Raw genomic sequence first — 27582 nt, forward strand, 5'->3', positions numbered from 1 at the left:
TGTAGAATCCGCCGTGTGCAACGTGCGGAGACTCTGGCGCAACAGAGAAACTACCCCATGTCAGCTTCGTCCAGGCTCAACACGGCCCGTCTCTCGACCTCATGGATTGCATGCCAGGACCAGCCAAGCTAAGCCAGAAGGTGTTGCTGATTTATCGACATTTCCGAGGAACTATGAGAAGCTGATGTCCTCGAACAAGCACAGCCCGACTCCCTCAGGTCTGCCACGGCGACAGGATCGTACTAGAAACATCGTATTAAAAACAATGCAAATGCCAACGTGATGCATAGCGACAATGGCCGTCCAATATCTAGTACATGCTTTGCCATTAACGAGCTGATGTTGCAACTCTCCCTTGGCCAAAGTAGCTAGGGGTATCCCAAATGTACCGGCCCAATGAATCGTATTCACGCTGCTCAAAAATGCAAGCCAGCCGTAGAAAACAGACACTCGAATCAAACTGAATCCCTTCCTACAGCCCGGTCAGAGCCACCACCAATATTCTCCGCGGCATTGTACTCTTCAGAGCCTTGTACTACCATGCCAGAACTTGTGGCAGGGTCGAGGTCGGGGTTGGGGTCGGGGTCGACGGCTTCCTTTTCACCTCCAACCGTGGCTGACTGGTAAGTTTCTTTGCCCTTGGCTCTCTTTTCTCTCACCACTGGTCTGCCAGGCCTGCCACGACTTTTGCTTCTAGTATTGTCCTGTCTGCGCATTTCATGGATCACCTCCCTGAAGCCTTCCTCAAGACTGTTCATTCGTGCCATCATGATTTTGGCCAACAGTTCTTGTTCTTCGAGTTGTGCCTTTGTGTGTCTTGATCCGAGCAGGCTTTGTGACATTTGAGCGGCGAAGGAGGCTGGCAGGGCGCCAACGTACCCGCCACCTATTGCCCTGTTGTCGCCAATGTCCGATACCAGATCCATCTCGAGCGGTGAGTTGTGGCGTGAGTGGCTCCGTTGACCTCGCACTTCGGCAAGATTGGGGGCGGATCGGAACGCTGGGTCGTTTCTGCTTGGGAGGCTTGGTGCTAGTCGAGGAGGACCGACCGTCGTCCTCTTGGGCGTCCGGTGACCAGCTCCGCCGGAGGCTGGCTTAGATACTGGTGTCCGCAACCCCGAACCAGGCGCTGAGGTCTGCGGTCTACTAGAGGGGCCCCTGTACTCTCCAGTAGAAGAGGACTTATCAGTACTCGAGTCTGCCACAGGTCTGAAGATCATTGTCGCACTTGAAGGGTTCCGGGAATGCTGACGGGGTCGGACTTGTGGTGGCGGACCGGGGGGAGAATCTGCGTCGCTACTGACACGTACAGGCCCTGTCTGGACCACGGGCAGCGACGGGCTACCCGTGGTTGCTGCCACAATGGTGGGCAGTTGCTCTGTCGTAGGGGCCTTGTAAGATTCCAGGCTACGGGAACGCTGTATGATTTCTGATTGAGTCCCGTCTGAGGAGTCTCCGTCTAATGTGGTGGTCTCTTCTTGATCGATGTCTTCGCTGCCCCGCAACTCGTCGTCATCTTCGGCATCCGTATGTGCTGAAGGCTCTTCCAAAGGCACGCTGCGTGTGTTGTTGTGGATCGGTCGCGCACGATTTGGGGATAGGAAATCTGCATGGGTTGCGAACTCTTCTGGATCGGACGCAATAGACATGGTCTGGCGAGAAAATGTCCGGACCCTGCTGACTGGCCGTAATAGCCTGGAAACGGGTGCCCTGCCCTCGAGCCTGTCGACAATCCGTCTATCCTGTTCAAGGGGCGGGCTTGCAACACCATCGCCAATCTCCTTCATCCACGTATTCACAACATTGCTTGTCTTTCGATGGTCCCGACTGCGACGAGCACCACGCATAGTGCTGTCGTAGGGCTGCCGGAACACTTCCTCTAAAGCTTTGTCCTGCCGGAAGGTGGCGATCGAGGGTGCACGATTGAGCTGGGAAAGTTGTCTTGTTGTTGTCCTTCTCGAGCGTCCTCGACGTTCTACAAGATCGATCGTATCGAAAACTGTAGATTGCAAGACTGTCTTTTCGTACAAAAATATCGAGAATAAAATCGGGAAGTGTGTGGCCTTGATCACAGTGCGGTTGACTTTGACGTACTGCCGAAATGGGACCACATATCGCAACGGAACCAAGAGCCATTGAATGACGTTGGTAGGAGCCACATAGGAGAACAGGGCGTCAGACTTGACATGAGAGATGGTGTTGACCGCGAACAGAAACTGGTGCTCCTCGTTCGCGTTTTGGACCACGGCCATGAAAGAATTCGTCAGGACAGTAATCAAAATTGTGACAACAAGAAAATGACAGATGAACAGAAACAAGGTCAATATCATCCTCCCGAGGACATTGTACTTGTCCCACCTGTCCCAAGCGGCGGGAGTGAAGCCCATGACGATTTGGAGCAACGCATAGGCAACCGAGCTCGGGGTATCTACCCCCCCGTTGCCGAAGGACAGTGTCAGAGCGACAAAGAAGCCGCTACAGCTAATGAGGATAAGGAGAGACACCGCCGCGAGGTCGGCAGCCATATATCGAAAGGCGATCAGGAGAGGTGAAAAATAGCGATAGTGGTCCAGGACGGAAAACAACCTTGGGAAGAGCAGAATAGCATCAGCAGCGAGCACATCGTAAGCCATGTTTGCCACTGTGTGCTTCTTGACATCTGGCATGACAATGCCATAGATTCGCAGAGCTAAATGGGCCAACAAGATGAGGAGGATTCCAAGGTCGAAAGTGTTCCAGAAACTGGCAATGTACAGGCTGAAACCCTGTTCGTTGAAGCCCACGATCTCATCGAGCATGAAGCCGGCGGCCCAGAACCAGAACACGACTTCAAGCGTTGTAATTTCCAGTGAGCGTTGAACCAGGACAGCGACGAAGAGACTTAGCAGGACCGCGAAGGACAATGTGGATACCATGTTCCGATAGCGAGGTACTCGCAGCCGCGACAACTTGAAAAGGGAGGCGTCACAAGGGTTGTAAAGCGTTACAGCTCGTCGTGGCAACTGAGCATCTCCAGCCACAGGCCCGGTCCCGACGCTGAAATAACCTTGGGTTGTGCCATAGCTTTTGACTTGCCTGGCCGGGGGAAGTTTCCGATGCAGGTGATCGGCGGCGGAATGGAACACGATGGTGCCAGCCCAGATTGCCTCCAGCTGCTTGACAACCAAGGGATGGGATAGGAATCGCTTGGATTGTGCACGAATGGCAATTTCAAAACAGGAGATTCGCGCCGGCCGCTGGGTGGACTTTCTCAGATGTTCTGTGCCTCGACGGGCCTCATCATCCACGGGGACTGTATCGAATTGGCCTTGCAGAGGATCGAAATCGTAAGACAGGGCATCGATTAATTCTCTAGTCGAGAAGTCTCTGAGTAGTTTGATGGCAAGGAGCTCACACACCATAGCGCGGGTTTTGTTTGTGCCACTGTTGACGGCGGAGACAGCGGCCTCCTTGCCGTATTGGAGACAATTGGCCATGAGAGCATAATGTGTGGCAGCATTTAGGTGGTTGCTGCGGATTTCTTGTTCGATGGGTTTGAGAAGGAATTGAGAGACTTGAGGCGACCGAAGCTGCTCCCAAGTCAGGACCGTATCGCATCGAGAAGTCACCAAAATCCGAATCGCATGAGTGAGAGCAAAAACAGGGAGGGCATCAAGATGGGCAGCTGAGAAGATGGGAAGAAGCGGTGTCGTATCGTCTGGGCCATCCTCGTCAGAGTCGCCCTGGTGTTCTTCTTCCTCGTCTTCCTCTTCTTCTGGGAAGTAGTCCTCCTCTTCATCGCCGGACTCTTGCTCTGCCTCTTCATAAATTGTATTATCTGCTTCCATGCGGCCGGGTCGTTTCTGGTGGGTTTGGGTATTATTGTGGGCAGCATCTGGTGATCTTGAGGTCGGGCCGTATGAGGAAGACCGCGGCGAACTATCGCGGTGCGGTCTGCTTCGAGCTGGTCGCCGCAGCGAGGAAAACATGTTCTAGGATTCCAGGAGCAGCGCAAGGCGAAGAGTGAGGGTCAGGACACGATATAACTGGACAGGGAGGGCGTGGAACGCGTCAAACAACGGTGGCGGAAGACGGTGGGTAACGAAGTCCAATGCATAACAATGCTACCTAGTATATAAACACACGGAGAGAACACAAGGTGCAAGAGAAACTGCGATGGACGAGGGAAATCGGGACCGGCTTTGAGGGTGGGAAGAAAAGAGATGGTGAGTTCTAAGTTGTTGACAGTGACAGTCGAGGTTCCAGAGTTGGTCTGCTAATTGATAAATTAACGGCCGCAGGCTCTCTTTCAGCAGGCCGTGCCCCCCACCTGCGGGTTTGGCCTGCAAACATGCGGAACACGATTTGCCATCTTAGTAGCGATGGGTGAGATGGCGGCATCCATCATCCATCCTCGACCGCGAAAAGGAGCGATCAAGATAAGAATCGACGCAAGAAGTAGGGTTGTTGCCGTCAGTGATTGGAGGCTGCAGCCAGCCAGCCAGCCAGCCAGCCAGACAGTGCACTTATGCACAACCGACTGTCGTGCAGCGCAGCGCAGTGCAGCAAAGCGTGGGGGACGCTTGAGGAGGGCTCGATGCGAGGGCAAGATGGCGACTGGTGGCGGTGACCAGCCGTAACGTTTGTGCTGTTTCAGTGTATAGGTACCTAGGTAGACATGCTAGCTTGCGCCTACATTTATACAACTCCTGTTAAAATCCTATCGACTTCAACGTATCTTACCTAGTAGTGCCTACATGGAGGTAGGTAATAAGAATGATTGCATCCCTACCAGGTCCCATAGGTTAGGTATTAGGTGCCCAAGGTAGGTACCTATACGTGAGGTAGGAGATACTTATATGTTAGGTACCTACCTAGGTATGGAGTGCCCACCTAGGTACCTTCTCTGAAATGACGGGTCTAGGGCTTTCCGGGCATAGCCTCCGCATCCCTTAGGGCGGCGTGGGCTAAATCGCTAAATCAGGGGGGTGAGCCAACTGCTGGGCCCCTTAACGCCATCCTCGGTTCTGATTGGGTCGATGCGATCTGGCAGTGAGCCAGAAAAAAGGCTTGGCATCAAAAAGTTCTTTCGCTCAATTCCTCAATTCGTATGGCAGCGGCAGCCAACTGAAACTTCAATCTCCCGTCCCTCCCATCCTTCTCGTCGGTCTTAAACTGTCCAGAGTCAGGGGACTGCACCTCATTTATCTAGCCGATGTCCCTTTGAGTTTTCTTCTGCTGTTGTAACAGCAAAGATCTCTTCAGTCATGCCTCGGACGACCATGGATGGTCGGCCCATGTCCAACGGCAGTGGGCTGCCTCAAAGTCCAACAGTTGCCGCCTCGGTTGAGCTGGGCAATGCTGACCGGCCTCTTTCCCCTAGCTATATCACAGAAGGCGGCGGTATTGGCGCTCTAAACCCAGCTGCCTCCTCTCAACCCTTCGACGACCAACAATTAAAGGTCTACCTCGAACTCAGAGATGGCCAGGTCTTCGAGGGTTTCAGCTTCGGAGCTGAGAAGAGCGTCTCCGGAGAACTCGTTTTCCAGACTGGAATGGTGGGCTACCCGGAGTCTGTCACAGATCCCTCCTACCGAGGGCAGATCTTGGTCATTACATTTCCACTTGTGGGCAACTACGGAGTACCTTCGAGAGAGACACCCGACGAGTTGCTGGGAGACCTTCCCAAGTACTTTGAATCGAATCAAATCCACATTGCCGGTCTTGTCGTGGCGTCATATGCCGGCGAAACATACTCTCATCATCTTGCCACCTCTTCTCTCGGCACCTGGCTGAAAGAGCAAGGCGTCCCCGCAATATATGGGGTCGACACACGAGCACTCACCAAGATCATCCGAGAAGAAGGCAGTATGTTGGGTCGTATGCTCATGACACAAGCTTCTCCGAAAATGAAGCTCACCAACGGTGCCAAAGAAGATTCGCTTCTTAACGGCGAGGTAGTGATGGGTCCTGTGAACTGGCGAGAGCATGTGGAAGAAGTCGAGTGGCATGACCAAAATGAACGGAACCTGGTGGCAGAAGTCTCAGTCAAACAGCCGCGGGTGATTTCTCCTCCAAAAGACAAAGCGCTCTTGCATCCCTCTGGCCGGCCCATTCGAGTTGTGGTGGTGGACGTTGGCCTCAAGTACAACCAGCTCCGTTGTCTCCTGTCCCGCGGTGTGGAGGTCCTTGTGGTACCTTGGGATTATGACTTCCCAAGACTGGCGGGGAAAGACTATGACGGCTTGTTCATTTCCAATGGTCCTGGTGACCCTGCCATGCTTTCAACCACCGTCAAGCATATCTCAGAAGCCATGGCGGAGGCAAGAACACCCATATTCGGCATCTGTCTGGGTCATCAATTGCTTGCTCGTGCCGCCGGGGCCAGCACTCTGAAGATGAAATTCGGTAATCGAGGACACAATATTCCCTGTACTAATCTCTTATCTGGCCGATGCTACATCACTTCACAAAACCATGGCTTTGCTGTTGACACGAAAACCTTGCCGGAAGGCTGGCATGAGCTGTTCGTGAATGCAAATGATGGCAGCAACGAAGGTATCCGCCACGTTTCGAGACCCTACTTCAGCGTTCAGTTCCATCCAGAATCCACCCCCGGCCCTCGGGATACCGAATTCCTGTTCGACGTCTTTATCGATGCAGTCATGAAGAGTGTTGCGTCTGAAAAGGCTTTGCAGCATCCAGTCACCTTCCCGGGAGGCGCAATCGAGGAGAATGAGAAAGCACATCCACGGGTCAAGGTGAAGAAGGCCCTTGTTCTTGGAAGTGGGGGGCTCAGTATTGGTCAAGCTGGGGAGTTCGACTACTCTGGTAGTCAAGCTATCAAAGCTTTGAAGCAAGAAGGCATTTACACCATTCTGATCAACCCCAACATTGCAACGATACAGACATCCAAGGGACTAGCGGACAAAGTCTACTTCCTGCCTGTTACTGCCGATTTTGTCCGCAAAGTCATCAAGCATGAGCGACCGGACGGCATTTACTGTACTTTTGGTGGTCAGACTGCCTTGCAAGTTGGGATTCAGCTGAAAGATGAGTTTGAGGCCCTCGGAGTTCAAGTCCTGGGAACGCCCATCGAAACAATTATTACCACCGAAGATCGCGAGCTATTCGCCAGAAGCATGGAATCCATTGGAGAGAAGTGCGCGAAATCGGCCTCTGCCTCAAGCCTCGAGGAAGCTATGCGCGTTGTGGAAGACATCGGCTTTCCCGTCATTGTCAGAGCTGCGTACGCGCTGGGTGGTCTCGGAAGTGGTTTCGCCGAAGATATGGACCAGCTCCGCGATCTTTGCACGAAAGCCTTCGCTGCAAGCCCTCAAGTGCTTATCGAGAGGAGTATGAAAGGCTGGAAAGAGATCGAATACGAAGTTGTCCGAGATGCCCGGGACAACTGTATAACGGTGTGCAACATGGAGAATTTCGACCCACTTGGTATTCACACCGGAGATTCCATTGTGGTCGCACCGTCTCAAACCTTGTCCGATGAAGATTACAACATGCTGCGCACGACGGCTGTTAACGTCATTCGCCATCTGGGCGTAGTGGGAGAGTGCAATATCCAATATGCGCTAAATCCCTTTTCGAAAGAATACTGCATCATCGAGGTCAATGCCAGATTGTCCCGATCCTCGGCTCTGGCTTCCAAAGCTACAGGCTACCCGTTGGCTTTTATTGCCGCTAAGCTGGGTTTGGGTATACCACTGAACGAGATCTCGAACTCGGTCACAAAGAAGACATGTGCTTGCTTTGAGCCTTCGCTCGACTACGTCGTCGTCAAGATTCCGCGATGGGATCTCAAGAAATTCACGAGAGTATCAACCCAGCTTGGCTCGTCAATGAAGAGTGTCGGCGAGGTGATGGCCATAGGCAGAACGTTCGAAGAAGCCATTCAGAAAGCCATTCGCTCTGTCGATTTCCACAATCTTGGCTTCTCAGATATCTCTAATCCTTTGATGTCTGTCGACGATGAATTGCAGACTCCCTCTGACCAGAGAATGTTTGCCATTGCTAATGCAATGCATGCAGGATACACGGTTGACAAGATTTGGGAAATGACCAAGATCGACAAATGGTTCTTGTCAAGACTCAAGGGTCTGAGTGACTTCTCCAAGTTGATGTCCAAGTTCAGTCTAACCACCGTCCCTCCGTCTTTGATAAGACAAGCCAAACAACTGGGCTTCTCGGACCGTCAGCTTGCTCGATCCTGGAACTCTAACGAGCTAGCTGTTAGACGCTTGAGAACTGAAGCAGGAATACATCCCTTCGTGAAACAGATCGACACGGTTGCAGCTGAATTCCCCGCCTATACCAATTACCTCTACTTGACTTACAATGGGTCGGAGAGTGACATTACATTCAATGATCATGGCATCATGGTTCTAGGGTCTGGTGTTTACCGTATTGGCTCTTCGGTCGAGTTTGACTGGTGCTCTGTCAGGGCAATCCGCACCCTGCGTCAACAGGGGTTCAAGACTGTTATGGTCAATGTAAGTTTGTGCTTCTTTACCTTTGCCCTCTATTTGCCCCCTTGCGCCTTCTTTTACACCTTTTCACCAAATCATTCACTGATTTCTGTTCTCAAAGTTTAACCCCGAGACGGTAAGCACGGATTACGACGAGGCAGACAGACTCTATTTCGAGAACATCAATCTCGAGACGGTCCTGGACGTCTATCAGCTTGAATCAGCCAGTGGAGTTATCATTTCAATGGGTGGGCAAACTCCCAACAACATTGCCCTCCCTCTGCAGCGATTGAATGTCAAGATCTTGGGGACCTCTCCGGAGATGATCGACTCGGCAGAAAATCGGTACAAGTTCTCTCGTATGCTGGACCGCATCGATGTCGATCAGCCAACTTGGAAAGAACTCACGAGCATCGATGAGGCACTGGAGTTCTGCGAAAAGGTCTCGTATCCCGTCCTAGTGCGGCCATCCTACGTCTTGTCAGGAGCTGCAATGAATACGGTGTACTCGAAAGACGATCTTGCCAATTACCTCAACCAGGCAGTGGATGTCTCAAGGGATCACCCTGTTGTGATTACCAAGTATATTGAAAATGCCAAAGAGATCGAGATGGATGCTGTTGCAAAGGACGGCGTCATGACTGGGCATTTTATTTCGGAGCATGTCGAAAATGCAGGAGTGCACTCCGGTGATGCAACGCTCATATGCCCTCCACAAGATCTTCTGCCCGAGACCATTGCCCGGATCGAAGAAGCGACGCGGAAGATTGGAAATGCCCTCAACATCACAGGTCCGTTCAACATTCAGTTCATTGCCAAAGACAACGAGATCAAGGTCATCGAATGCAACGTTCGCGCTTCCAGATCCTTCCCATTTGTCTCCAAAGTTATGGGAGTCGATCTGATTGAGATGGCCACCAAAGTCATGGTGGGTAAACCGGTCACTCCATATCCACCTGTCACGATTCCTGCCGATTATGTCGGCGTCAAAGCGCCACAATTTTCCTTCTCACGCTTGTCTGGTGCCGACCCAGTCCTTGGAGTTGAGATGGCTTCGACTGGGGAAGTTGCTTGCTTTGGACGTGATCGATGGGAAGCCTATATCAAGGCAACAATCTCAACAGGCTTCAAACTCCCTGAGAAGAATATCCTTCTCTCAATCGGATCCTTCAAAGACAAGACGGAGATGCTTCCATCCGTGCGTAAGCTACACCAGATGGGCTACAATCTGTTCGCAACATCCGGCACTGCTGATTTCTTGGAGGAACATGGCATCAAAGTAAAATACTTGGAAATACTCGGCAGCGACGAAAAAGACCAGAAATCCGAGTATTCGCTGACCCAGCATTTGGCCAACAACAAAATCGATTTGTACATCAACCTACCATCCAGCAACAGGTTCAGGAGACCAGCCAACTACATGAGCAAAGGGTACCGCACTAGGCGAATGGCGGTTGACTACCAGACCCCGTTGATCACAAACGTCAAGATTGCAAAGATTTTAATTGAGGCGCTTGCGAGGCACTACGATCTTGACATCAGCAACATTGACTTCCAGACAAGTCATCGGAGCGTAGTGCTCCCAGGTTTGATCAACGTGGCGGCCTTTGTTCCCGGGCTTGCTCAGAAAGGCTCGCACGATCTCTCGTTGGTGAGCAGAGCTTCGGTGGCAGCTGGCTTTACCATGATTCGAATCATGCCTGTTGGAATTGACAGCGCTGTGACCGATGCAAGGTCACTCAAGGTCGCTCAGCACAACGCGCAGAACGGGGCCTACTGCGATTTCAACTATTCCGTGGCGGCAACCGATTCCAACTCGGAGCAGATTGTCCACGTCAAGGCTGAGGTTGGATCTCTTTTCATTCCCTTCAACCACCTTTCATCCGGCAACATCAACAAAGTCGCCACCGTCACCGCACATTTCGGGACATGGCCTACGTACAAGCCGATCGTGACAGATGCGAAGACTACAGACCTGGCCTCCATTCTTTTGCTTGCCAGCCTACATGACAGGAAAGTCCATGTCACAAATGTGACCTCCAAGGATGACATCAGTCTGATTGCTCTATCGAAGGAGAAGGGATTGAAGGTCACTTGTGACGTGTCAGTCTACAGTCTCTTTTTATCTCAGGCTGATTACCCCGAGTGTGCTGCATTGCCATCGGCCGCCGACCAGAAGGCCTTGTGGGACCATCTGCCGACGATCGATGTGCTCTCAATTGGTAGCCTTCCCTACCAGCTCGCAGGCGAGAAGGCTGGTCCGACGGTGGGCATTGCCGATGCACTGCCCTTGCTGTTAACTGCCGTCTCAGAAGGGAAAATGACCATGGATGACATCACCAGCAGGCTCCACGACAATCCCAAGGCCATTTTTGAATTACACGAACAAACCAATACCTCGCTGGAGATTGACATCGATCGTCCATACGTGCTCAACGCTGGGTCTGTGTGGTCGCCGTTTGTCGGAAGAACGTTGCGAGGAGCCGTATCACGAGTCGTGTTCCAGGGGAAGACAATCTGTCTTGATGGTGAAATCTTGAACGACAGCCCCCAAGGCACTGACATGTCGTCGCATCTGATCCAACCCACCTCACCAAGCATTGGGCCTACGTCTCCAGTCTTGCGTGCTCAGATCGACGCCCCTGTCCTCAGACGGCCCTCGATCCTCGATAGCTCAATGTATAGACCGACTTCAGTGACCTCGAGAAGTCGACCTATCGCCCGTCCACGAAACATGGACGAGGTGCTCGACACCAGCGGTCCAGTTCTGCCTACCGCCGCGTTCCAGCAACCACAGCCTCCGTCCACGGTTTCTCCGTCACTTCTCTCCCTTTTGGCATCTTCGCCCTTCAAGAACCGTCATGTGATATCCGTCGATCAATATACGCGACAGGATTTACATGTGTTGTTTACAGTGGCTCAAGAAATGCGACTTGGTGTCCAGCGACAAGGGATCTTGCCAATTCTCCAATCCAAAGTGCTCTGCACCCTGTTCTATGAGCCAAGCACTCGAACCTCGGCTTCTTTTGACGCCGCCATGCAACGGTTGGGCGGACGTACTATCGCGATCAACACTGATCACTCGAGTACACAGAAGGGCGAGACATTGCAGGACACCATTCGGACGCTCGGATGCTACGGAGACGCAGTGGTGCTGCGTCATCCAGACGAAGAATCTGTCGCAACTGCGGCCAAGTTTTCCCCGGTCCCCATCCTCAACGGCGGCAATGGCAGCCGAGAACACCCGACACAAGCATTTTTGGATCTGTTCACCATTCGAGAGGAGTTGGGTACGGTGACTGGCCTCACCGTTACGTTCACTGGTGACCTCAAATATGGGCGAACCGTCCATTCACTGGCCAAATTGCTGCAGTATTATGAAGTGCGGATCAACTTGGTATCTCCAAAGGATCTAGCTCTGCCCAAAGAGGTCAGAGATTTGATTGTGGCGTCCGGCCAGCTTGTGATCGAATCCGAAACTCTGACCCCGGAGATTGTTGCCAAGAGCGATGTGCTATACTGCACACGGGTTCAGAAAGAGCGATTCTCAAGCCTCGACGAGTACGAGCGACTGAAAGACAGCCTGATTGTGGACAACAGCGTTCTGAAGTACGCCAAACCCGGCATGATTGTGATGCACCCGCTGCCGCGCAATCACGAGATTAGCGAGGAGGTTGACTTTGACCAACGAGCAGCATACTTCCGACAGATGAGGTATGGTCTTTACACGAGAATGGCGCTTTTGGCCTTGGTGCTTGCATCATAGGATGACTGGAGAGGGAGAGGGAGGAGGACTCTGCAAACTGCCGTCGTGCAAGAAAACTGGGTGGCGTGTAATGTGGTGGTGGCTATAATGTTTTCCAGACAAAAATAGAGCAGTAGATCGATAATCAACCGGCCGTGCGAGGCTAGAGACGAAGCCAATGGCGATGGCATGTATTATTATGTATGTGATGATGTATGTATGACTATAATGTATAAAGAGAAGATAATATACCACGATGATGTTGTTTGATCCGTACATTCCACGTAGGTTTGACAAGAATGCCAGGTTTATATGAATGAGATTGGAGGGTAGCTAGCTGCCAGACTGCCGAAGGGATCCATGCCCATGCACCCTAAACAGGGGATTATAGTGTAACACCACCACATGGTGTAATAAAACGGATGGCAATGCTGGCAGGGAGGGCCATCAATACCGATAAGTGTGGACATACAGATATACGGAGTAGAACAATGACGTTCATGGAGACGGGGAGCCAGGCTGCCCAGCACCGGGCCTTAGCTTTGTTTTTGTTTCCTCGAATGGCTTAGTAGCGGGACGCTGGAGCACCGTCCTCCAATAGACATGGACAATCAGGTCTTGGCATAGCTTAGCCCTGCGGCTAATTCGACAGCAACTCCGTCCCCTCGCTCCCCGCCATCTGCCTTCCGCCTCCTCCAGCCCGGCCATCTTCTCACACCTCGCCTTTGATGCCTGGTTACTCGTCGCCCGCCCGAGACAGTCCAGGGATATACCCAGTCAATCCCGGCTGACTGGTAACTGGTAACTGGTGACCTAGGATGTTGCTGCAGACGAGTGGCTGGACGACAACCGTCAACCCGCGCTGCCTGGCACGCCGTGTTCCACAGCTTCCGGTATATATTGCAAGGTCGAAGGTCGCCTTCAGGTCTGTGAGTCTTCTCCTTTATCCGCCCGGTCGTTCAACTTTCAACTGCAGAACCCACACCGACTAGCACGGCGCCCAGAGAGAACATAGCACTGTGTCTGACATCTGCATCGTCCATCACCCCGTCATTCCCACTCCGTGAAACCATGTATTTCCGGGGTATGAAAACCGCTGTCAGTGCGGCTGCTACTCTCTCTTCTTTGCCTTTGTCATTTGCTCTTCCCAGACCCCAGACTGCGGATAGTATCAACGGCCCTATGCAATGCCTTCTCTCTTGCATTGGTTCTGCCCTTCCCAACCCCACGAGGTTTTGCTCGCCGGACGCTACCGCCGCGGTACACTCGTGCGTGGCGGAAGAATGCCTCACAGAATCTGTCTCTATCGTTATGGTCATTTTGAATGCCCATTGCCAGAAATCTGGAAACTCGACCCTGCCTCCCTTTGCCAATTCTACAGCGCCTCACAATTCCACCCCCACCGGCCCTTTCTCTAATTCTACCACAACGACGACTAGTCCTGCCACGTCAACTACGAGTAGTAGTGAAGCATGGACAGACTGGATATCGACTACTAGTATCTCCACTCCCGAGACATGGGCTAATTGGACAACATCAAGCGCCAGCACAACCACAACTACCACTTCTTTGACCACCACTACCGAAGAAGTCTGGAGCGACTGGACCACAGTCGCCGCGTCAAGTACGGTGCCTGCCACTCCTACCGCCACTCCCGAAACCTGGATAGACTGGACTACTACCACTCCTTCTACTAGCAGCACTACCACCCCTTCAACTACTATTACTACCACCACCACCACCCCCCCTGTGACTTGGTCTGACTGGACTACCATCATTCCTCCAGCTTCCACTACCTCCACAAGTGCCACCACAACCAGTACTACCACCCCTGAGACATGGGCCGTCTGGAACTCTACTTCCACTTTTACTTCATCAACTTCGACCTCGACCACGACCACGACCAGTACGACTTCGGCAACAACCACCGCTAGGACGACATCAAACAGCTGGGCTGACTGGACCAGCTCCTCCAGCTCCAGCTCGACGAGTTCTCCATCTCCGACTACCACTATATCCACCAGCACCACTCCGCATGCCTCGACTTCGCATTGGGAGCCCACGCATTCCAGCTCAACATCAACTCCAGGAAGCAGCATCACAATCCCAGCCGCCCCCGCCGCGACCTATACCGGTGCGGCGAGCAAATTCCCATTGAGTTCTGAACACGGGGCCATGGTCGCCATCGTGGCTGCTATTGCGGCTCTGATGTGAAGTTCCTGACCAAGAGGGTCAACTGCGCTAAGATCTGATGAGGGGACATGTCCTCACAAATTCAGATAGTTTGATGGGGATTCACGACTCTGGAAAGGCCAACACGTCACGTTCGCCACTTTCGCCTCTCTCGACAGATTTCACGGGTCTCCAAGCACGACTACGAGGACGATGTGTTTTTTTATCACAAAAACAAGATTTTTGCTGTCGCAAAATGTCGCCAACTTCCTCCACACAACGTTTCGACGCTACTGAGTTGTTGTTTTGCATATTGGATGAGTCGATTCCACCGTGGGGTGAACTGAGATGGAGTGACCGGGATTTGAAATTGCAATGGCAACGGCAACGGCAGTGGGAAACGGAAACGGATACGGACACGAAATGGAAATGAAACTAGGAAGGGTATGAAGATATGATCTGGATCATCTAGGCCCTATAGAATAAGATAGGATGGACATCATGAAAAGGACGATGATGACGGAAATGGCTCATGGCACTACACACCAGCAGGGCCAGAGACTAAAAAAGGCTGGCTGGATATGATGGTCTTTTGACATTGCAGATCAGGGGTTCGATGTTCAATATAATACATATACTCCGTACATATACAGAGCATTTAAACAGGCAATACATTGGTGATACTGTACGACGACACCGGCACGCACAGACACGACACGACACGACCTTTGTTTTTAGCCTGGCCCGGAGCCCGGACTTCCCCCTTCTGCATGGTGGCTCTGAAGTTTCCCGTTTCTATAGTTATAGAGGAGAAGCAGTTGTTGCATACACATACTCATACAAATACGCATACACATACACATACACACACGCATACGCATACACATACGCAAACGCAAATGAAAATGCATGTCAAATGCCTCATTCGATTCATATGTCGCTCCCAGGCCGTCGAGAACGCTGTGTGCACTGTACTAAATCAACGCAGGAACCACAATGTGCTTGCATACTCATGGCAACTGTGGGCTGTGCATGTCCCTTCCGTTGCGCCCAGGTCAACAGTCCACTAATCCAAAGAATCTCGGCTCGGCTTTGTACTGGTAGAGGCAGCACATAGACTACTCACTTGATGAAGCCGCTTTTCGTGGCTCGCCACGCCACGACGGAAGCCACGACTGTTTCGGCAAGACGGGGCCTTGGGCTTAGTTGCCGGCGCAATGCCGCGACTGATATATGATACACAGGTGAGATTGTGCGCATCCCAATGGTGAAGGGTGGCTGGCATGTTCCCGGCCGTGGCTCAGCAGAGACGAGGTAAATCTGCTGCACTATGCAGCTGTGTCTGCTCCGGCAGCTGAGTGTGTAAGAGCAGAGAGTCTCCTCTCGTGCCCAGAAAGGCCCCCCAAATCCCGAACCGGTCCAGATAAGTGCCGGAATGCAACTGAGTGTAAGAGAGAAGATGAAGGTAAGCCCGTTCGTTCATTGCTTAGCTGGAACTAGCTCGAGAAGCTGTGTAGATCAACATAATGGCATGCATCAGACAATAGTCGTGAGCACCACTTATCATGGAAGCTCTGCGACTCCCGAGTCGGAGCCTCCAGGTGTATCATCTGTGCGGTCAGTCTGCGCGTGGAGTTCACTGTAGCCGTGGCCTCTTGAGTCCAGTTCGCTGACGCTTGGATTGGATAGAGCGGGCTTCCCCAGGAACGGCTGCTTCGGATCCAGGCTCGGAGCGTTGTAAGGGCTGGGCTGGCTAGTCGGACTGGTTCCATGTCCAGAGTAATCGTTTGCCGATTTGTCAAATGCGGGCATGGCGTCCTGTTGAACAGGAGCACGGGAGCGTGAGCGAGAGTGGCGACGGTAGAGGAAGAAAGCAGCCGCGCCACCCAGCAGGAGCGCGACTCCGACCCCGACTCCCACACCGACGCCGATTGCCGTACTGTTCGAACCGCCTTTTTTGCCGTCGGATTGGGGTACGGAGGCGGCTGATGAAGTTGCAGCGGCTCCTGCCGCATTGACAGTTGAGGAGCCGACGGGACCGTTTTCGGTGGTTGGCGAAGCAGTCGTCGGCGTCACGGATGATGTTGATGTCGTCGTCGACACGGATGATGTTGATGTCGTCGTCGAGGGAGATTGCGTCGAGGCGCTGGGGTTGGGGTATGTCGACGTCACTCCGATGACTGAGATGGTATAGGGGGTGCCGGTAAAGCTCAAGACTTCATCCTCGGTGCCGGAATCACAGGAGCAGTCGTAGTTGCAGCAGTACGAATCAGACCCCGTAACGTTGCAGCTCATGACGGGGTTGCCGAGTGCCTGTTCTGTCGGCGGCAAACATGTCAGCAGCCATCTACACATGGGTGAGAGAACAAGTCCATACGGTCAAGACAGAAGTCGGGGCAGGCCCCCGACTGCCATGTGTGGTCGGTGCATGTCCCTCGCGCGTATTGGTTGACGCCGTCTTCGACACCGGTCAAGCACAGTTTGTTGGACAGGCACGCCTGGTGGCTGTAGCAGCAGAATGAATCGACCGCATCTGGGTTGCATGCAACGTCAAGGCTGGAGACGTTTCCGTCGGGAAAGTAGCATGTTGCTGTCGCTTCACGGAGAAGAAGGCAAGTCACGAGAAGGCGGACGAGGAGCGCCATCTCACCGAGTGCACGTTCGAAGCGTCGTTGGGGACGAACGGCGGGTTTTGTTCTTCGTTGCGAGGCTGTAGCGCGAGCGTTGAGAGGGAGGAAGAGAGAGAGCGGGATGAAACGGGATTTTCGCTTGTAGGGCCCCAAGAGATCGAATGTTCCCACCTTCTCTCGCGGAGTCGGTCGAGCGACTACTTATTGATAAGGTGGGCGGCATGGTGTAAGTGCGCAGGGGCGCGTCGGGGGGCCTTACACGGCACAAGGCGGCTCCTCAGGCCTGAAGCATGTTGACCAGGCAGGGGAAAGCTTCTACAGGCGAATAAGGCGGCCTGAATGGGACTGGGTATAAACATATGGAGCAGCGGCGTGTAGAGAGGATCCCTGGTGTATGTTTCTTGTGTCCCCTGGTAGGTGCCTGGTGGCCCCTGGCGTCTCCATTGCGCCCTCCTGCCGGCCCGCTCCAATCCCCCTGAGCCAATCACGGTTATCGCGTCATGTGACGCAGCAGGGGCGGGAAAGTCACAGCCACAGTCACGTGGCCACACCCACAGGGCGCCAGCCTCGCCCCCAACCAGACCGAACCGGCTGGACTGGTTGAAAACAGTGAGTTGTTGTCCTGAAGGAGTGCGACGCTGAATGAGACAGCCGGCCATCCAGCGTTGTTTTTGAGCTTCGTCAGGGACATTCTCAGCCTTCTTTGTCTGGAACACACTCCAACGTGGGTGCGTCCTGCTTCTTTTCTAGAGAGCCGGCCCCCGTCCCATTTCACTTCTGCTAAACTGGTCTTATTGGATGTGCCCTGTAGCCTAAGGAGGGTCGTGAACGTTGGGTCGTGAGTGACAGGTTGAATGTCCCTTCGCTGACAAAATTGCCGAATGAACCACCTCAGATGCACGGCGACAAATCCTGGATGCGAATCTTGCTGTGAATTAAGTCAGGGTCTTCAAAGCCGGGCAGTAAGTAGGGGCTCCACAGATGCCTTTTCATGTCCAGGTTGGTCTTTGCGGCCATCTTCGAGGAGAAACGTGCCCCTATCCAGCTCATACCGCAAGGCGACCAACCACTACGTCGGGCTTGATCCTTTTCAACATAGACGGGGGCCTCTCGGACGATGTGTTGAATCGTATAGTGTCTTGCTCGAGGAAGAATCGAGGTGTGTACTTCAGCGGCCAAATCGAGTGGAGAAGAGGAAGGATTTTCTTTGCCTTGGCTGTCAGTGAACATGAGCATATCGGAATCGTTCACCTAGGAGCACAGCATTAGCCGCTTTGTGTTTCCCTGCACGCTGGCTCGCCTTCTGTCCTACCCCGGGTGGCCCTCTGCTGGTTTATGTGGCCAGACTTGTTCTTTATGTAGGATGAACCTGGATCGTCAGACACTCATAAACATAATTGTCTCTGAGATAGATAGCAAGATCACCATGTCTTGTCTGAGACGTGGAAATGATGGGGAAGAGACACTCTGGTCAGTGAAGAGGGCAATGAAAGTAGGCAATGATGCAGCCGCAAGACGATACAAGCCGCTCAGCCGCAGACCAAGCCGCAGCTGCTCCAAATTCAGTCAAGGCCCGGGGCTTGTTTGTTTCTTCCACTACTCTCACTCCCTATTCATTGTCTGCATCCTTTAAAGACCCGACAACATCGACATCTGCTCTTGGCCAGCTTCAGGTCCTCGAGGCTCGAGCATACTCCCAATCCGATCTCCTACCTAGAAGACCCTAACTCTGTAAGGCATCAGTTGAGCACAGCAAAATCGGAAGCTGACCTTTAGAGATCCAAATCCATCTTTCAAAAAGAATGGTATTGCCATTAGGAACTTGCAACGCCCTCAAGGTATGAAGACCGAGAAGAGACGGTGCTTTCTGGTAGAGATCCCCGTCACATGCCAGAGCTGACAAGGGCACAGGGCATGTTGGCAGAGAACGTCGGAATGGTCACCACTGCATCGGCGCTCCTCTTAACGTCTGGACGGTATTTCCATCTCCCTCTCCTTCTTCGACAGTCTAGAGCCATCCCGCAGTTGTAAGAAATCAAGAAGACTGTCGAAGAAAGAGGTGGAATACCTGTCCAGGATTGAAGAGGAGCAGCCGATGCAGTGGGCGAAACAAGGTGACTAGCTATGCATGGAAGACCACTGCACTGTTCAGCCACCGAAAGTAAGTCTGCCCTATTCACAGAGTTTGTCCAGACAGCTCAACTCAAGCCTTTTTCCCGTCAAACCAACCTGAGATTCCCATGCTGACGCATTTCTGACTTTTAGACCTGGGCGAAGCAGTCCACGACAAGGTCTTGTTGAGAAGATCCGAAGCAGATTGGCTGCCGCTCACCAAAGAAGAGCGCCTCACCAAAGAAGAAGGGAGTTGGCCAGGGGCCAGATCAAGGTACAGCAGCATGGTCTCTGGGCCATCATCGCTTGCAAAGAAGAAGAAGCTCTTCAGGAGCCAGTTATCAAAGAAGAAGAGGAAGGAAATCAAGCTGACGACGAGAGCGATGATGAAGGCGACTCTGCCATCAAGGCTGAAGACAACGACGAGGATGCATAAGCACGGTCTCAGTCGTCTTTGCCGGGGGCGGATGCATCCTGGAAACTTCTGTGCACACTGCACACACATATCTCTCCACCGGGTCTGGTCCTAAACCTAGCAGCCAGAAGATCAATATTGTCAGGATCCAGGTTGAGACGGAGGTTACGCCGAGCGCTGAAGCAAGCTGGAGGCCGGTACTGGTCGCGTCTGGAGGTGACTGATCGCCATGTTTGCTCCCACCTTGGTAGGTATAGCCTTCTGACATTAGCATGACAATGAAGGCTATTCTTGAAGTTGGTACAAGGCGGTAGAGAAGAGCGCTCCTGGATCCTGTAACCTGCCTGCTTATCCCTTGCCAGGCTCGACTTCATCGTCACCCCCATGATTGCGTTCTGCGAGCTTGGGATCACGTTCACATTTCCTCCTTTTTTCCAATCGTCTTCATTGGCTGCATGCTCCTCCTCCTTCTCGTCATCGCTGCGCCGCAACGGTGGCGGTCAGCAGGATGGCCGGCGTTAAGCACGTTTGCTGACAGCCTCGGCCGGGGTTAACCGGGGATATGTATATGTGAGTGCATATTCGAGATTCTGTGTGCACATACGGAGTATAAAGAGAAGAGACTGCACCCGCGGCCGGGTGAGAACCTTGTTTGATGCTTGGGAAATATGGTTTGCTTGCCCTTGATACCACAATTTTGAACTAAAAAACCGTTGCCTCCTGTCACTATGGCGTTCGGCTTTGAGACCACCGGATCAGAAATCGTGGACGCGTTCAAGGACCGAGTCGCCGGCAAGACTTGTAAGGGACACGCTTCCGACGGCCGAGAATTCTACTGTGAGCTAGCTAACCAGTGTATACTGTGTGTAGTCTTGATCACAGGCCCGACCCCCGGTGGCATTGGCGCTGAGACGGCGTCGAGCCTCGCTGCAGCCAGCCCGAAGCATTTGATCCTGGCTGGACGATCGCGAGAGAAGATTGCACCTCTCGTTGAGCAGATCGGTCGAGATCATGCAGAAGTCAGGGTCAGCTTCATCCAGCTGGACCTGGGGAGTCAGAAGTCTGTGCGACAGGCGGTCAGCGACGTGGAGGCGACGCTGGGGGATGACCAGATCGACGTGCTCATCTTGAACGCTGCCATCATGGCCTGTCCTTATGCGCTCAGCGAGGACGGAATCGAGGCCCAGTTTGCAACCAACCATCTGGGCCATTTCTTATTCTCGAACCTGCTGCTGAAGGCCGGCCGAATCGTCTCGCGCATCGTCGTGGTCAGCAGTTCGGCCTCGCAGCGAAGCGCCGCCGCCCTCATGCCTCATCTGAAAGACCTGTCCTACGCGCAGGGCACGACCTACGACCCGACCACTGCATACTCAGTGTCCAAGGCCTGCAACATTCTTTACGCCAAGCGACTGGCCAACCTACTCCGGTCCCGCGGCATTGCGACCTTCAGTTTGAACCCGGGCAGTATCAAGACGAATCTGCAGCTCTATCTCACCGAGGACCTGAGAAACAAGGCCATCGAGGCAGCCAAGAGAGACAATCCGGCCTTTACTCTACCCGGGCGCAAGACACTGCAGCAGGGATGTGCCACCCAACTGCGTGCCGCGTTGGATCCCAGCCTTGCCTCAGAGTCCGGAGCGTATCTGGACGACTGTCAAGTCAAGATGCTGCCAGAGCACGCGGATGCAGAGGCGTACATGGAGGAGGTGTGGACAATCAGTGAGCGGCTGGTCCGTGAACAGTTCAAGTTCTAGCCACCATGGTTGAGCAGTCCCGAGAGAGGCTCACAATGGTCCATACCATGGACAACACGGAGTACGAAGTACTACTAGGATACAGGAGATAGGAGACAGGATACTTGCTGTAAAGTGCTGGCGCAGTTGGGTGTGGTGGTGCCTGAGGTTTAGGGGCTTCTTAGGCCTAATTAGGCCTTAGAGCCTAAGGGCCTTGGGAGCCCTGGGCCCCTAAGCCCCTAAGCCTAAGGACTGTGAGCGGTTTAATGTATTTTGGCTCCCACCATTAGACTCCAAATGCTCCTCCGTACTATTTGCGTCCACTGTCTACCTAGGGTTCGGGGTTTGGGCGGGCGAAGGCCACAGCGCCCATGCGTTCGTTTGCCATCCTCACTGGCATCATCATCATCATTCTCTGCCTTGGGCATCGCCATGATTACTTGACTCTTTCCGCTTCCCGCTGTGCCTGGACTCCCTCTCTCCCGTCTTCATGAGACTGCGCGCTCGTCTCTTCTACTCGTCGCTGCTTTCCCTCCGAGTCTCGAGTCCGGTGACATACCGTCCTTTGCCAGTATCAAAGACTGTGATGTCCAAAGTTTCAGCCCCCCAGCTCCCTGCGAGTCGATCCTTTGCCACAGTCATGGACTCCGTCAAACGGATAACAGACGACTTGGAAAAGCCCGACCTTGACGATCGATCGTACCGGGTCATCCAGCTTCACAACAAGCTCGAGGCCTTGCTTGTCCACGATGCCCAGACGGATAAAGCCAGCGCAAGTCTCAATGTCAATGTTGGCAACTTTTCAGATGAGGAAGATATGCCAGGCATGGCACATGCCGTCGAGCATCTGCTTTTCATGGGAACCGAGAAGGTGGGCTGACCACTTCTACCAATATCGCCCTACTGACGAAGCACCAGTATCCCGTAGAGAACGAGTATTCCTCCTATCTTTCCTCCAATTCCGGTCACTCGAACGCATACACCGCTGCCACGCAGACGAATTACTTCTTTGAGTGCGCCGCTTCGCACGAGTTCAACGACAACATCTCCAACGGCGTGGGAAATGCAACTTCCAACACCCTGGCCGCAGGTCCATTGTATGGCGCGCTTGATAGGTTCGCCCAGTTTTTCGTCAAGCCTCTGTTTCTGGAAAGTACGTTGGATCGTGAGTTGAGGGCCGTGGATTCCGAGAATAAGAAGAATCTACAGAGCGATGCATGGAGGTTGTCGCAGCTGGCCAAATCTTTGTCAAATCCCCGTCATCCGTACCACCACTTCTCGACGGGGAACCTGCAGACGTTACGGGACGATCCCGAGAAAAGAGGTGTCAGGATCCGCGACGAGTTTATCCGTTTCTATGAACGACACTATTCTGCGAATCGGATGAAGTTGGTTGTCTTGGGCCGTGAATCTTTGGACGAGCTCGAGAAATGGGTCGTGGAACTCTTTTCCGAGGTCAAGAATAAAGATTTGCCCCAGAACCGCTGGGATGGTGTTGAAATGCTGACCAAAGATCAATTGTCCACCGAGATCCTTGCGAAGCCGGTCATGGAATCACGCTCCCTGGAAATCAGTTTTCCATGGCAAGACGAAGAAGAGATGTACGAGACCCAGCCAGCCAGATACATCAGCCACCTCATCGGCCATGAGGGACCTGGAAGTATTCTCGCCTATCTGAAGGAGAGGGGCTTGGGTCAGACTCTTTCAGCCGGTTATCACCCTGTCTGCCCTGGGTCGGCATTCTTCGAAATCGAGATTGGGTTGACGCCCGACGGCCTCAAGAATTACCACGAGATCGTCAAGATTGTGTTCCAGTACATCGGAATGATGAAGGCTACTCCGCCTGTGGAGTGGCTGCACCAGGAGATGAAGAATATGGCCGAGGTTGACTTCAGATTCCGCCAGAAGTCCCCAGCAAGCCGGTTCACAAGTGCGACGAGCAGTATCATGCAGAAAGAACTACCCCGTAACTGGCTCCTGAGTGGTACCAGCAAGTTCAGGAAGTTTGATGCCCAAGCCATCACACAAGCGATGCAATATCTCCGCGAGGACAACTTCCGGCTCATGCTGGTGGCACAAGAGTACCCCGGTGACTGGGACCACAAGGAGAAATGGTATGGAACCGAGTACAAGGTGGATAGCATCCCAACGGATGTTTTGTCGGAAGTGCGAAAGGCCCTGGCTTCCCCAGGAAACCACGCCATCGAGGATCTCCATCTTCCACACAAGAACGAATTCATTCCCACCCAGTTGGACGTGGAGAAGACAGAGGTCAAAGAACCTGCAAAGACCCCCAAATTGCTGCGCAACGATGACGTGGTTCGTCTATGGTGGAAGAAGGATGACACTTTCTGGGTCCCCAAGGCCAACCTCAACATCAAACTCCGGAACCCAGTCACCTACGCCAACCCTGCCAATTATGTCAAGACCGTCTTGTTTGTCAGTCTGGTTAGGGATGCCCTGTCGAGCTATTCTTACGACGCTGAGATCTCTGGCTTGGCGTATGCTGTTGGGGCCAATACACTAGGCGTGGACCTGAGCGTGCACGGTTATAACGACAAAATGGCGGTTCTCCTGGAGAAGATCTTGATCACGTTGAAGAACCTTGAGATCAAAGCTGATCGATTCGAGATCATCAAGGAGCGCATGGCCAGAAAGTACAAAAATTGGGCCTTTCAGCAGCCATATTATCAGATTGGGGATTACACCCGATGGATCCTGAGTGAACGGGGGTGGATGAACGATGTCTTTGCCGCAGAGCTCCCGTACATTACGGTCGACGATGTCCGAACCTTTGCGCCTCAGCTCCTGCAACAGGCCCATATCGAGGTGCTGGCTCACGGCAATTTGTACAAAGAGGACGCTAAGAACATTGCGAGTCTGGTCGAGTCAATACTGGCGCCACGCGCGTTACCTGTGTCACAGTGGGAGATTAGAAGGAACGTGATTGTCCCTCCGGGAAGCGACTTTGTGTACAAGCACACATTGGGCGACCCGGCCAACATCAACAATGCGATTGAGTATTATTTGGACGTCGGTCATGTGATGGATATTCCCCTCCGATCGAGGCTGCAGCTGTTTGCTCAAATCACTGACGAACCTGCCTTTGACCAACTTCGAACCAAGGAGCAGCTCGGTTACGTGGTCTGGAGTGGCGTGAGACCGGCGGCAGTCACGATGGGATACCGAGTCCTCATACAAAGCGAGCGAGATCCGGAATACCTTGAGACCCGTATTAACGCGTTCTTGCTCAAGTTTAAGGAGGATTTTGAGTCGATGTCGGTAGAGGACTTTGAAGGGCACAAACGCAGTCTGATCAACAAACGATTGGAGAAGCTCAAGAACCTTGACTTCGAGACCAATCGCCTGTGGGCTTATATCAGCGGTGAATATTACAACTTTCACCAAGTCGATCGGGATGTTGCCGTCATCCGGCAACTCACGAAGGATGATATCAAAGCATTCTTTGCGCAGTACATTGATCCACAATCACCCACCCGAGCCAAAGTCTCGGTGCACCTCGAAGCACAAGCTCTCAAGGCTCCAGTGGAACAGCTTCCAGCAGACAAGAGAGATGAACTGGTCAAAGTTCTGAAGAGTCTTGACGTGGACGTTGACGAAGCCAAACTCAAGACACGTTTCGCGAAGGTCGACCTGGCGGATGAGACCAGTGTTGTCGGGGCGATTCAAGAATACCTTGGCACCTCGGTCTCCGACTCAAAGACAGAAGAGATACGGGAAAAGTTAAAGGAGCTCACACCAAAGATCAAGCCGGTCGAGGCCCCGAACAATACAGCGGCGATACCTGTAGTCATCACCGACCCCTATCGGTGGAAGGCTGGGTTGCAGGTCAGTCAAGGACCCACTGCAATCGAAGATGTGCGGGCCTATGAGGACCTAGAATCCAAGCTATGACAGATCGCGCAAGAGATGCATTCGTAAAGAGTAAGTTCTAGGACAGAGAGACTATCCAAAGAGTTGGGAGGCGCCACGGGTGTAGGAAAGGCCTTGGCTTAGTCTCTAACATGGAAGAATTGTGGTTTGTCTTGAGAACAAAGCGAAGGCGTTGTTGGCATGACTCTCTCGAAAGATCCATGTAGATTAGATGCATAATTGAAAAGATAGTTCCCCTTGCAACCCTCTTAGTACAACTGTAGATACATAGTCGGTACGTTGGTACTCCATTAGGTATGGAGTATGGCTACTTGTGTCATCAAGCCGAGGATTTACCTCCGCTAATGCCGACGCTAGACTCTGGACGGACTCTAGGAGTACCTGTGTAATAGCACTGTTATAGGCACCTAATAGGTAAGGTCCTTGATTCAGAGTACGAATACAGTCTGGGGAACAACTGCCCAACTGCCCAAGCCCAGTGCAAACGAATGGTTTGTGTCTTGTTCCACACTCTCTCGGACTGGCTAAATTTCCTGTTGCTCAACTGAAAGCGAAGCCTGAGGCTCCGTGTGTGTGAGAGAGCGTGTGTGGCTTCACCCACCGCACCGCACTATACCATGTCGACCGTCACGACGACGACACTGAAGTCGTCCTACCCGTACGGACTCCCATTCTCCCCCTTGGCCCAAGGGCCCGTCGCAGCAACTCACAACATGGGTTCTATAGTCCGATCCTTCCACCTGCGTTCACGGCCAACCAACCTCCAACGATCCGACTCTACCCTCTTTCGAACTATACCTTTGGCACAAAGGAGACGCAGCCAGAGGAAGATCCGTCAGTGTCGGCGCGGCTGAAAAGACTGGAGGAACACTATGAGAAATATGGCATGCGTCGGACATGTGAGGCCATATTGGTCTGCCACGAACACAATCATCCCCACGTGCTGATGCTGCAGATCGCCAACGCATTCTTCAAACTGTACGTCTCGCGTCCGCTTTTATCAGAAGAGGTGGACCCGTTCTGACCGCCTATTCCGGCAGAACTGGCGGGGAAAGGTCGTGTCTTACACCAGCTCCCCTAGAGCGAAATGACCGGAATGGATGTCACTTGCTAACCTAGGTCGCACAAACAGACCCGGCGACTACCTACCCCACGACGCAGACGAAATTGAAGGCTTCAAAATTCGGTTGAATGAGAGACTAGCACCGACAAATCCCAAGGAAAGCGATACCGAGTGGGAGATCGGAGACTGTCTTGCACAATGGTAGTTTTGAAAACCCCTCAGCTGCCAACTTTGCCCGGCACAAACGCAGCTGTGCGCGCCATACTGACTCTTGATTCTGGTCCAGGTGGCGGCCGAACTTTGAGACGTTCCTCTATCCATTTCTTCCCGCCCATGTCTCACGGCCAAAGGAGCTGAAGAAATTGTATCTCATTCATCTCCCACCCAACAAGGTGCTCAGCGTGCCGAAGAACATGAAACTTCTGGCTGTGCCGTTGTTCGAGCTCTATGATAACAGTGCACGGTATGGGCCCCAGTTGAGCGCGATCCCGCATTATCTATCGAAGTATAGGTTCGAGTATGTCGACGAGGATGGGAACTTGAGCAGTGTTACACCAGGCGGGGGGCCGACACTGCCAGGGCCTCAGCTACCAATGACCGGTTCGCGGGATAGTGAGACGCAGGATCCAGGACACGCGAGGCAGGAGGAGGAGGGACAGGACGACGATGAGATCAAAGTCGAGAATGGACACTGAACAGAAAGAGCATGGAGCGGTCATGTGTCGGAAAAGCTTTGATTCAGAACCAGACTCTTAACCAGAAGCAATGTTCCAGCAGCCGGATGATCAGGCACCTTTTTAACCGGCAAGCCCCTCGACAACATGATCGTCGTTGGGCGACACTCGCGACGAGACGAGGACCCGTTGATAATTCGCCTACTGGCTGGAACAGGGACGCGTTGATACCCAGTATGAGCCAGATGCTTGTCTGTCAATGCTGTTCGCCGACAGGGAGTCGCTGAACTCGAGCTGAGGAGGTTACTACTGACGGAGGCTCGAAGTGGGGAATCAAGTTGGCCATTGTCTCGGAATTGACAGCAGCGTCTACATCATTCACAACGGCCAATGGGTGGCATGAGCGAGATTATGACGCGACAACGAGGCTTCAGAGGACGTTGCTTGTGCCTAGGGATAGGGATATTGGAGCCGCGCATGGGCTCTGCAAACGGGAAAAGAGAGGGGGCGAAATAAATTCGATGCCAGAAAACTCGGATTTGCCAGTCTCTTGACGACGCTCCTCTATGGTATCACAAGTTTATGTTTCTCCTGGCCCGCATGTAGCTCCCCGGCCATAGGGTCACAGAGCAGCCCCGGGGTTGACATGGGATTTCGAGCCTGCCACCAAGACTTATGTACA

At 52.9% G+C, this 27582-nt stretch overlaps 6 protein-coding genes across 6 annotated transcripts; 4 read left to right on the forward strand and 2 right to left on the reverse strand.

Annotated features, from left to right (window-relative positions):
* Positions 1–455: 455 nt before the first annotated feature.
* A1O3_05284 (uncharacterized protein) lies at positions 456–3968 on the reverse strand (the record flags this gene model as incomplete). The annotated part of the gene is made up of 1 exon (XM_007735409.1): positions 456–3968. The coding sequence occupies one exon, from the start codon at positions 3966–3968 to the stop codon at positions 456–458; it is 3513 nt and encodes a 1170-aa protein (XP_007733599.1).
* Positions 3969–5246: 1278 nt separating this feature from the next.
* A1O3_05285 (protein pyrABCN) lies at positions 5247–12228 on the forward strand (the record flags this gene model as incomplete). Its single annotated transcript, XM_007735410.1, has 2 exons — positions 5247–8486; positions 8584–12228. The coding sequence occupies 2 exons, from the start codon at positions 5247–5249 to the stop codon at positions 12226–12228; spliced, it is 6885 nt and encodes a 2294-aa protein (XP_007733600.1).
* A 3714-nt stretch (positions 12229–15942) lies between these two features.
* On the reverse strand, positions 15943–17024 carry A1O3_05286 (uncharacterized protein; the record flags this gene model as incomplete). The annotated part of the gene is made up of 2 exons (XM_007735411.1): positions 15943–16697; positions 16757–17024. 2 exons carry the CDS (start codon positions 17022–17024, stop codon positions 15943–15945), a joined length of 1023 nt encoding a protein of 340 aa, XP_007733601.1.
* A 3240-nt stretch (positions 17025–20264) lies between these two features.
* On the forward strand, positions 20265–21290 carry A1O3_05287 (uncharacterized protein; the record flags this gene model as incomplete). Its single annotated transcript, XM_007735412.1, has 2 exons — positions 20265–20337; positions 20407–21290. 2 exons carry the CDS (start codon positions 20265–20267, stop codon positions 21288–21290), a joined length of 957 nt encoding a protein of 318 aa, XP_007733602.1.
* A 619-nt stretch (positions 21291–21909) lies between these two features.
* A1O3_05288 (insulysin) lies at positions 21910–25184 on the forward strand (the record flags this gene model as incomplete). Its single annotated transcript, XM_007735413.1, has 2 exons — positions 21910–22140; positions 22188–25184. 2 exons carry the CDS (start codon positions 21910–21912, stop codon positions 25182–25184), a joined length of 3228 nt encoding a protein of 1075 aa, XP_007733603.1.
* Positions 25185–25780: 596 nt separating this feature from the next.
* On the forward strand, positions 25781–26921 carry A1O3_05289 (autocrine motility factor receptor; the record flags this gene model as incomplete). The annotated part of the gene is made up of 4 exons (XM_007735414.1): positions 25781–25821; positions 25890–26141; positions 26296–26427; positions 26513–26921. 4 exons carry the CDS (start codon positions 25781–25783, stop codon positions 26919–26921), a joined length of 834 nt encoding a protein of 277 aa, XP_007733604.1.
* Positions 26922–27582: the final 661 nt, after the last annotated feature.

Source organism: Capronia epimyces, assembly GCF_000585565.1.
Source record: "Capronia epimyces CBS 606.96 chromosome Unknown aczIQ-supercont1.4, whole genome shotgun sequence".
NCBI lineage: Eukaryota > Fungi > Ascomycota > Eurotiomycetes > Chaetothyriales > Herpotrichiellaceae > Capronia > Capronia epimyces.